A 10,832-nucleotide genomic window follows, 5' to 3' on the forward strand; every position below is an offset into this window, starting at 1 on the left:
ACAAGCCTGAAACTGAGTGCTTTTATTGCAAGGGAAGTGGTCACTGGAAGCGGAACTGCCCCAAATACTTAGCGGACAAGAAGGCCGGCAACACCAAAGGTATATGTGATATACATGTAATTGATGTGTGCCTTACCAGTACTCGTAGTAGCTCCTGGGTATTTGATACCGGTGCGGTTGCTCATATTTGTAACTCAAAACAGGAACTGCGGAATAAACGGAGACTGGCAAAGGACGAGGTGACGATGCGCGTCGGGAATGGTTCCAAGGTCGATGTGATCGCCGTCGGCACGCTACCTCTGCATCTACCTACGGGATTAGTTTTAAACCTCAATAATTGTTATTTAGTGCCAGCTTGAGCATGAACATTGTATCTGGATCTCGTTTAATTCGAGATGGCTACTCATTTAAATCTGAGAATAATGGTTGTTCTATTTATATGAGAGATATGTTTTATGGTCATGCCCCGCTGGTCAATGGTTTATTTTTGATGAATCTCGAACGTGATGTTACACATATTCATAGTGTGAATACCAAAAGATGTAAAGTTGATAACGATAGTCCCACATACTTGTGGCACTGCCGCCTTGGTCACATTGGTGTCAAGCGCATGAAGAAGCTCCATGCAGATGGACTTTTGGAGTCTCTTGATTACGAATCATTTGACACGTGCGAACCATGCCTCATGGGTAAGATGACCAAGACTCCATTCTCCGGAACGATGGAGCGAGCAACCAACTTATTGGAAATCATACATACCGATGTGTGCGGTCCAATGAGTGTTGAGGCTCGCGGAGGATATCGTTATGTTCTCACTCTCACTGATGATTTAAGTAGATATGGGTATGTCTACCTAATGAAACACAAGTCTGAAACCTTTGAAAAGTTCAAGGAATTTCAGAGTGAGGTTGAGAATCAACGTGACAGGAGAATAAAATTCTTACGATCAGATCGTGGTGGAGAATATTTAAGTCACGAATTTGGTGCGCACTTAAGGAAATGTGGAATCGTTTCACAACTCACGCCGCCTGGAACACCTCAGCGAAACGGTGTGTCCGAACGTCGTAATCGCACTCTATTAGATATGGTGCGATCTATGATGTCTCTTACCGATTTACCGCTCTCATTTTGGGGTTATGCTTTAGAGACTGCCGCATTCACTTTAAATAGGGCTCCGTCAAAATCCGTTGAGACGACACCGTATGAATTATGGTTTGGGAAGAAACCTAAGCTGTCGTTTCTAAAAGTTTGGGGATGCGATGCTTATGTCAAGAAACTTCAACCTGAAAAGCTCGAACCCAAGTCGGAGAAATGCATCTTCATAGGATACCCTAAGGAAACTATTGGGTATACCTTCTACCTCAGATCCGAAGGCAAGATCTTCGTTGCCAAGAACGGGTCCTTTCTGGAGAAGGAGTTTCTCTCGAAAGAATTGAGTGGGAGGAAAGTGGAACTTGATGAGGTGATAGTCACCCCTTCCGTACCGGAAAGTAGCGCAGCGCGGGAAGATGTTCCTGTGGTGCCTACACCGACTGGGGAGGAAGTTAATGATGATGATCATGAAGCTTCGGATCAAGTTACTACTGAACTTCGTAGGTCCACAAGGACACGTTCCGCACCAGAGTGGTACGGCAACCCTGTCCTGGAAATCATGTTGTTAGACAACAGTGAACCTTCGAACTATGAAGAAGCGATGGCGGGCCCGGATTCCGACAAATGGCTAGAAGCCATGAAATCCGAGATAGGATCCATGTATGAAAACGAAGTATGGACTTTGACTGACTTGCCCGATGATCGGCGAGCCATAGAAAACAAATGGATCTTTAAGAAGAAGACAGACGCGGATGGTAATGTGACCATCTATAAGGCTCGACTTGTCACTAAGGGTTATCGACAAGTTCAAGGGGTTGACTACGATGAGACTTTCTCACCCGTAGCGAAGCTGAAGTCCGTCCGAATCATGTTAGCAATTGCCGCATACTATGATTATGAGATATGGCAGATGGACGTCAAAACGGCATTCCTTAACGGCTTCCTTAAGGAAGAGTTGTATATGATGCAGCCGGAAGGTTTTGTCGATCCTAAGAATGCTAACAAAGTATGCAAGCTCCAGCGCTCAATCTATGGGCTGGTGCAAGCATCTCGGAGTTGGAACATTCGCTTTGATGAGATGATCAAAGCGTTTGGGTTTACACAGACTTATGGAGAAGCCTGTGTTTACAAGAAAGTGAGTGGGAGCTCTGTAGCATTTCTCATATTATATGTGGATGACATACTATTGATGGGAAATGATATAGAATTCTTGGAAAGTATAAAGGCCTATTTGAATAAGTGTTTTTCAATGAAGGACCTTGGAGAAGCTGCTTATATATTAGGCATCAAGATCTATAGAGATAGATCAAGACGCCTCATTGGTCTTTCACATAGTACATACCTTGACAAGATATTGAAGAAGTTCAATATGGATCAGTCCAAGAAGGGGTTCTTGCCTGTATTGCAAGGTGTGCAATTGAGCACGTCTCAATGCCCGACCACGGCAGAAGATAGAGAAAATATGAGTGTCATCCCCTATGCCTCGGCCATAGGGTCTATTATGTATGCCATGCTGTGTACCAGACCTGATGTAAACCTTGCCGTAAGTTTGGTAGGAAGGTACCAAAGTAATCCCGGCATGGAACACTGGACAGCGGTCAAGAATATCCTGAAGTACCTGAAGAGGACTAAGGATATGTTTCTCGTTTATGGAGGTGACGAAGAGCTCGTCGTAAAGGGTTACGTCGACGCTAGCTTCGACACAGATCTGGATGACTCGAAGTCACAAACCGGATACGTGTATATTTTGAATGGAGGAGCAGTAAGCTGGTGCAGTTGCAAGCAAAGCGTCGTGGCGGGATCTACATGTGAAGCGGAGTACATGGCGGCCTCGGAGGCAGCACAGGAAGCAGTCTGGATGAAGGAGTTCATTACCGACCTAGGGGTGATTCCCAATGCGTCGGGCCCGATGACACTCTTCTGTGACAACATTGGAGCTATTGCCCTTGCGAAGGAGCCCAGGTTTCACAGGAAGACCAGGCATATCAAGCGACGCTTCAACTCCATTCGTGAAAGTGTTCAAAATGGAGACATAGATATTTGTAAAGTACATACGGACCTGAATGTAGCAGATCCGTTGACTAAACCTCTCCCTAGGGCAAAACATGATCAACACCAGGACGCAATGGGTGTTCGATTCATCACAATGTAACTAGATTATTGACTCTAGTGCAAGTGGGAGACTGTTGGAAATATGCCCTAGAGGCAATAATAAATGGTTATTATTATATTTCTTTGTTCATGATAATTGTCTATTGTTCATGCTATAATTGTGTTATCCGGAAATCGTAATACATGTGTGAATACATAGACCACAACATGTCCCTAGTAAGCCTCTAGTTGACTAGCTCGTTGATCAATAGATGGTTATGGTTTCCTGACCATGGACATTGGATGTCATTGATAACGGGATCACATCATTAGGAGAATGATGTGATGGACAAGACCCAATCCTAAGCATAGCATAAAAGATCGTGTAGTTTCGTTTGCTAGAGCTTTTCCAATGTCAAGTATCTTTTCCTTAGACCATGAGATCGTGCAACTCCCGGATACCGTAGGAGTGCTTTGGGTGCACCAAACGTCACAACGTAACTGGGTGACTATAAAGGTACACTACGGGTATCTCTGAAAGTGTCTGTTGGGTTGGCACGGATCGAGACTGGGATTTGTCACTCCATGTGACGGAGAGGTATCTCTGGGCCCACTCGGTAATGCATCATCATAATGAGCTCAATGTGACTAAGGCGTTAGTCACGGGATCATGCATTGCGGTACGAGTAAAGAGACTTACCGGTAACGAGATTGAACAAGGTATTGGGATACCGACGATCGAATCTCGGGCAAGTAACATACCGATTGACAAAGGGAATTGTATACGGGATTGATTGAATCCTCGACATCGTGGTTCATCCGATGAGATCATCGTGGAACATGTGGGAGCCAACATGGGTATCCAGATCCCGCTGTTGGTATTGACCGGAGAGGCGTCTCGGTCATGTCTGCATGTCTCCCGAACCCGTAGGGTCTACACACTTAAGGTTCGGTGACGCTAGGGTTGTAGAGATATGAGTATGCGGAAACCTGAAAGTTGTTCGGAGTCCCGGATGAGATCCCGGACGTCACGAGGAGTTCCGGAATGGTCCGGAGGTGAAGAATTATATATAGGAAGTCCAGTTTCGGCCACCCGGAAAGTTTCGGGGGTTATCGGTATTGTACCGGGACCACCGGAAGGGTCCCGGGGGTCCACCGGGTGGGGCCACCTGTCCCGGAGGGCCCCATGGGCTTAAGTGGGAAGGGAACCAGCCCATAGTGGGCTGGGGCGCCCCCCATGGGCCTCCCCCCTGCGCCTAGGGTTGGAAACCCTAGGGTGGGGGGCGCCCCACTTGACTGGGGGGGTAAGTTACCCCCCTGGCCGCCGCCCCCCATCCAGATGGGTTCTGGCCGGCGCCCCCCCCTCCCAGGGGGCCTATATAAAGGGGGGGAGGGAGGGCAGTAGTATTACAGCCTTGGGCGCCTCCCTCCTCCCCTGCTACACCTCTCTTTCTCGCAGAAGCTCGGCGAAGCCCTGCCGACATCCCGCTACATCCACCACCACGCCGTCGTGCTGCTGGATCTCCATCAACCTCTCCTTCCCCCTTGCTGGATCAAGAAGGAGGAGACATCGCTGCACCGTACGTGTGTTGAACGCGGAGGTGCCGTCCGTTCGGCACTCGGTCATCGGTGATTTGAATCACGGCGAGTACGACTCCGTCAACAACGTTCATTGGAACGCTTCCGCTCGCGATCTACAAGGGTATGTAGATGCACTCCTTTCCCCTCGTTGCTAGTATACTCCATAGATGGATCTTGGTGAGCGTAGGAAAATTTTAAAATTATGCTACGATTCCCAACAGGTGGTCAGTCGGGCTAACTGGTGTCCTTTAGGAGAGGAGCGGTGTGCAAACAATCGGGTTGTTTTGGTGCGGAAATTTCGGGATTTGAAATCGAGTGAGCGCCTGTGGAAGCGGTAGCTAGCATCGTGGCTTAGTGGGGAAAGTGGGGCATGATGCCTCGATTTTCTCCCCGAAAATCTGCCACGTGTTGTAGTTAACCTGCACGCGCAGCCGCTGCGGGTGTCGTCAATCCAGGGATCTGTGGCCGAGGATTCGCGGCGAGATCTTCACGCGTGGTATAAAAGATTCAGAGGGTTAGGGTAAATCCAGATCCCCTTTCTCCCCCACACACTTCGCACTCCGTCCTCTCCGCCTCAACATTCAGCGTGTGCGCCAGCTTGAGTCGAATGGCGAAGGACTCTACCCCCAAGCTGGACAAGGCGAAGAAGGCCGAGAAAGCCACGTCGTTGAGCTCCGGCGCTCCGGTCGGCTGCGCCGTATTGGATCCCCTCGTGCATCTCGGTGAAGCGATTGGAGGACCTTGCCGTGGAGGGGCTCATCCCGACGGACGGGTGGAGACGTCCGAGGGTGGGTTAGGTCAAGCCAGCGCCGTAGGAGGACGACCGCGTCCTCTTGGTCACCCACATTGAGTGAGGTTTTCCGATGCCTCCTCACCCTTTCTTTCGTGCTTTCTTGGACTATTCTGGAGCGCAGCTCCACCATCTTCCTCCGAACGCCATCGTCTAGCTGTCTGCCTTCGTCTCTCTCTACGAGAAGTTCATCGGTTGCCACCCGCACTAGGGCTTGTTCAAACACATTTTCACGTGCCGGTCGATGACCGTGAAGGACTCGTCGGCTGGTGAGAAGACTCATGTGACCCAGCTATGCGGAGGCTTGGGGGTCCAGCTCATGGGTGGCAGTGCCTTCCCCAAGATGAGTTTTCCCGACTCCGTCAAGGGATGGCAAGGCACTTGGTTCTACTGCAGGGACGTCCCCGGAGCCAAAAGCCAGTCGGGCCTTCCTCCGTACTCGGCGGAGAGGGTGAGGGCCCCATGTCTATCACAGTGATGAAGGAGGATAAGGTGAACGTGGGCATCCTGGCCAACCCCATGGTCGGGTTTGTGAACGCCGGCGTCAACCGAATGGACCTCCTGGAGACATTCCTCAGTCGGCGGATCCAACTGCTGCACCAGGGCGCACCCCATGTGGTTGTACGAGGGGCCGAGTGATCCCACTCGGGTGCACCCGGAGGAGCTCGTCGAGAAGGACGTGGGTGGCAAGATCAGGGCCATCACTTCTACCCGAGACAACCCATGCAGGGCCAGGAGGGTGCCCCCGTATGACAAGGACACCCCGCCGATTCAGGTAACCCCATCTTTGATCAGTCAGACTGTTTGTAGGTTTCTTTCTGTGCATCTGAATTTTGACTCTGTGATGTCTTTCTTTCTTTCCTCGGAGCTTTCAACGGCTGGTCTCCGGAGTGCCGGTGGTCGACCGATCACCGGAGGATGTGACGAGTGACACGGAGCGTTAGTACTCAGAGGAGAGCGACAAGGACGAGGAGGAGAGTGACGAGGAAGAGAGCACCGAGGAAGGGGAGGAGGCCGAGTCCTCGCCGTCGTCTGGCGGCCCCAAGGAACCGCGCACCAAGGCGCAACTCGACCCGAGTGGTTGGGCGGGGGCAATCCGCAGCCGACTGCCTCGGGTCGCACGACGCGCAACTCGAAGCGCGAGTGAGCAGAGGCGGAGAGCTCAGCCGAGAAGCAGCCCAAGCAGATCTCCGCCAAGCCCTGGAAGGCTGTTGTGCCAAGGATCAAGGTGGTGGTGCTTTCTTTTTGTTGGATGATTATTCGAAGAACCCTTATCCGAGGGTTTGCTTTTTTAACAAGACAAAAGACTTGCCATTTTCATTGATTAAGGAAGAACGTTTAGACAAAACCCGTCTAGTAGGAAAACAAAGCAATTACTCTCACGGCATTTACAATACTCCAGTGTGCAGCCCCTACCAAGGGACAGAGTCTATCCTCATCCTTGATCTTCGATATAATCACCATCGCCGGGGCACCGAGGTTGCGTAAGACTAATATCCCCTTCTTCCCAAACTTCTCACCTAACAAACATCGTCGAGGAGGAGATGTCCTTCCTATGTTGGCCCCTCATGCTGGCCATATCGATCGGCCAGTCCTTCACCGAGGCCACTATGCGCCTATCCGAAGCCATGATGTGATGGAGCCCAAGCCAGGTAGTGACCTCCGACCAAATATGCAGCGTTTATCTGTAGTGACAAATGAGGTGCACCACAGACTCTTGTAATTGCCTACATAGGAGGCACCGCCGGTGGTTTGGCAATTCGCGACAAAGCTACCTATCGGCCGTCTAGACTCTATCTTGGATGATAAGCCAGGTAAAGAAATTGTACCTGGGGCGGGGGAGCCCGGTCCCTCCACACTGTGGGAACCATGGCCGTGGAGGTGAGCCCAACAAATTGCACCTTGTATGCCGAGGTCATCGAGTACTCCCTATTGGCAATGAATTTCCAGGTAATGGTGTCCAGGATTCCTTGGGTGAGGTGAATATGAGCAAGATTTTTCCTAAGGGCAACAAACTTGTGGATTTGCTCTATTGACAAGCCACGGTGAGTGTTAATTTGGTGGACCCATGAGTTATCCAACATAGGCATGCTAACCGTGCAGTTCATCTTGCATGAGAGGTCAAAGAAATTGGGGGAGACGCCTCTCGGCCTAATGCCCTGTAGCCAAGGAGAATCCCAAAATCTAGCCTTGTTTTCATCTTCCACGGTAACTTGGGTGGCCTCCGCAAATATGTCACGGTCATTGTCATTACATGGCGAGCCAAGACCAAGCCAAGTCTTGGGCGGAGGGGTGGGGTGGGTGGTGGGTGGTGTTACTTAAAACCGGGTGGTTTACTTTGAGTTTAGTGGGGATTAGCCCGTAAGAAATTTTTTCGTACGTTTAAAATTTCTGCTATTGTCAATTTGAGATGATGCACTACTACTACTCCCTTGTTCCTAAATATAGGTCTTTTTAGAGATTTCAACAAGTGATTACATACATAGCAAAATGAGTGAATCTATACTCTAAAATATGTTTATATACATCCGTATGTGGTTGTTCATTTGAAATAAAAAAAAAACTTACATTTAAGAACGAAGGGAGTAGATGTGAGGCATGCTGGTTTGGTCTGCTCGTAGACTAGGCGGCTAGGCGCTCAGCCCACCAGTTAAAAAAGGGGTCTGGTTAATTAGGAGTAGGTCATTTAGCCGAATGAAAGCTCGACAAGTAAGCTAATCCGTAAAGTTCCGTCAATTTAGTCCGTGTGTCCAGCATTTTTGTAAAACCTCATACCGTAAATTCGGCAGAACATTATTCATCACAGTGCTCTTATACACCATTTTTTATAGTCACACCGCGTTAAACGGTCAGGATACCCACCTTCGTGGCTATTATGACTCTGTCACACCACCAATTATCAAAGTCTCCCCATATAAAACTATGTTCATTCATTACTATTAGTCGCGAGTCGCCACGCGTTATCCAAACCCCTGCCTTACCCATACCCAGTTGCCGGCCCTCCTTGCTATGCCCAAAGCACTATATATCTGCGCCTCTCTTCTCTCAGCATCATCGCGGTCGTTTGAAGCTAGCTACTCAACCCATAGCCATGGCAACCAGTCAAAGCACGGCACCTTCGTTCTTCAACTTCCTAAAGGAAGGCGTCCTCCTCCCGACCCGCAACCGGAGGCTCTTCATAGCGGTCGGCGCCATCATCATCGCCTCCACCGCGCTGCTCCTCCTCGGCAGCGACCTCGCCCTCCAGCCCCTCGCCGACGAGATCCAGCTCGACGTCAAGGCGCTAAACGGCACCGACCCCGGCAGCCTGGAGTACGCCAAGCTCGTACAGGAGATCCAGAATGACACCAAGGAGCTCCTGCTCGTAGGCGCGGTGTACCTCCTCTTCGCGATCGTCGTCAGCTCCGCCGTCCGGATCATCCTCCTCTTCGCCACCGTCTTGACGTACTCCGGCGAGCAGCGTGCTACCTTCAGCGAGCTCCTAGGAAAAGCTAAGGCGCAGCTGAAGGGCCCCCTGCTCACGCTCGCCTTCGTCTACGTCCTGGAGATCGTCTACATCGTGTTTCTGGCGTTGATGGGGGCACTTCTCGTTGTTCTCATGGCGAAGCAGTACTTCGTGTTGCTCATCCTGGCGTCGCTGCTAGTCCTCTCCGCGGCCATCTCCCTCGTCTACTTCTCCTTCGTCTGCTCTTTCAGCGTCGTCGTGGCGGTGGCCGAGCCCGGCTGCCAAGGGGCAGCCGCGTTATGCAGGGCGTGTAGGCTGGCGAAGGGGAAGAAGTGGCAGGTCGTGCTGTACGTCGCCGTTACCTGTGCCCTGGCCAGCGTCCTTTCGCCGGTGCACACGCTCGCGACGACTTGCGCGGGTAATAGCGTGGCTCTTGGGTTGCTCCTAGGTTTTGTGTACGCCGTTCTGATGGCACTCGTGCAGTTGTTCGCCGTCTGCGCCATGACCGCGTTCTACTACGAGCGCAGGGAGAACATCGACAGCCAGCTGGGGGATACTGCATACGCCAAGTTATCAACGGAAGAAGCAAACGCTTGATCATTCTACTTGTCACAACGATTGGTGGTGGCATGTAATTGACTTGCTTGTATATTACTATTCCCTCCTATTCCCTCCGTTCCTAAATATTTGTCTTTTTAGAGATTTCAAATGGACTACCACATACGTATGTATATAGACATATTTTAGAGTGTAGATTCACTCATTTTACTCCGTATGTAGTCATTTGTTGAAATCTCTAAAAAAACAAATATTTAGGAACGAAGGAAGTATATGTTTATTTTTCGGAATGCATGCTCCTACTATATGTAATATATACTTTCTTGCACAACTATATACGACCTTTTGGACATGACATATTGTACGTAAAAAATCTTTATATATTTTAACTGCCCAAAATTATAGGGTGTGGTTAGGTCTCAATCGACTGAGATTTAATGTCTCATTAAATGACATAACATGTAAGAGAGAAAAAAACTGATTTTTTTTGCACGGATCTCAATGCTCACAAATATAGCATCAACTGAGAATTAATGAAGTCACAGTCGACTTAGACTTAGCAATACTGAAAATTATATTTTGACCCTCAAAATTCGTGTAAAATACAAGTGCTTAATCCGCTAAGGGAATAGAGAACCCCCCTTTTTTTGAAACTTGAAATAGAGAACCTCCTAGATGGAATCAAACTTCTCGGTACTATCGAGGTATAAATCACATTTCTCAAGTGAAAATACTATCACTATTAGGGACTATGAAAATTACTTTCATTAGGGCATCCCCAACGTCAACCCTAAAACCGACCGCATACGTCCGGATCGCACGGTCTGGATGTGTTGTGTCATACAACGCGGGCCTGTATAGGTCCGCCGAGCGGTTCAGACCACTTTTTCCAGGACCAATTTGCACAAGCAAAATATGTTTCACCCACATGATTGTAGATCGTAGCTTGGAAATCGAAACCATGTTTCGTCTTAAGGTAAGCAGTCCTCTCAGGAACCTCATCCATGTCAGGGAAACAGAGCTTCTCAGCAAAATATGTTTCACCCACATGATTGTAGATCGTAGCTTGGAAAATGAAACCATGTTTCGTCTTTAAGGTAAGCAGTCCTCTCAGGAACCTCATTCATGTCAGGGAAATAGAGCTTCTCTAGGACATAAAGCCTTGCATAGCAGGGGATAATCTAGTGGAATTATATAAAAAATAGAAATTACACATTAAAGTGAAATCTTAAGAAATACTTAATTAAGAAGGAAATATGTGCAACAATTATTAAA

The 10,832-nt window shown here is 49.1% G+C and overlaps 1 protein-coding gene across 1 annotated transcript; it reads left to right on the forward strand.

Annotated features, from left to right (window-relative positions):
* The first annotated feature begins 8,575 nt into the window (after window positions 1–8,575).
* LOC109766101 (uncharacterized) lies at window positions 8,576–9,861 on the forward strand. The gene has a single exon (XM_020324869.4). It carries the CDS (start codon window positions 8,646–8,648, stop codon window positions 9,594–9,596), a length of 951 nt encoding a protein of 316 aa, XP_020180458.3. The 5' UTR covers window positions 8,576–8,645; the 3' UTR covers window positions 9,597–9,861.
* The last annotated feature ends 971 nt before the right edge of the window (window positions 9,862–10,832 follow it).

This window comes from Aegilops tauschii, chromosome 6 (assembly GCF_002575655.3).
Source record: "Aegilops tauschii subsp. strangulata cultivar AL8/78 chromosome 6, Aet v6.0, whole genome shotgun sequence".
NCBI lineage: Eukaryota > Viridiplantae > Streptophyta > Magnoliopsida > Poales > Poaceae > Aegilops > Aegilops tauschii.

What these genes read in the sequence shown, in the direction of transcription:
- LOC109766101 (XM_020324869.4), top strand. Translation starts at nt 8,646, where the DNA reads ATGGCAACCAGTCAAAGCACGGCACCTTCGTTCTTCAACTTCCTAAAG.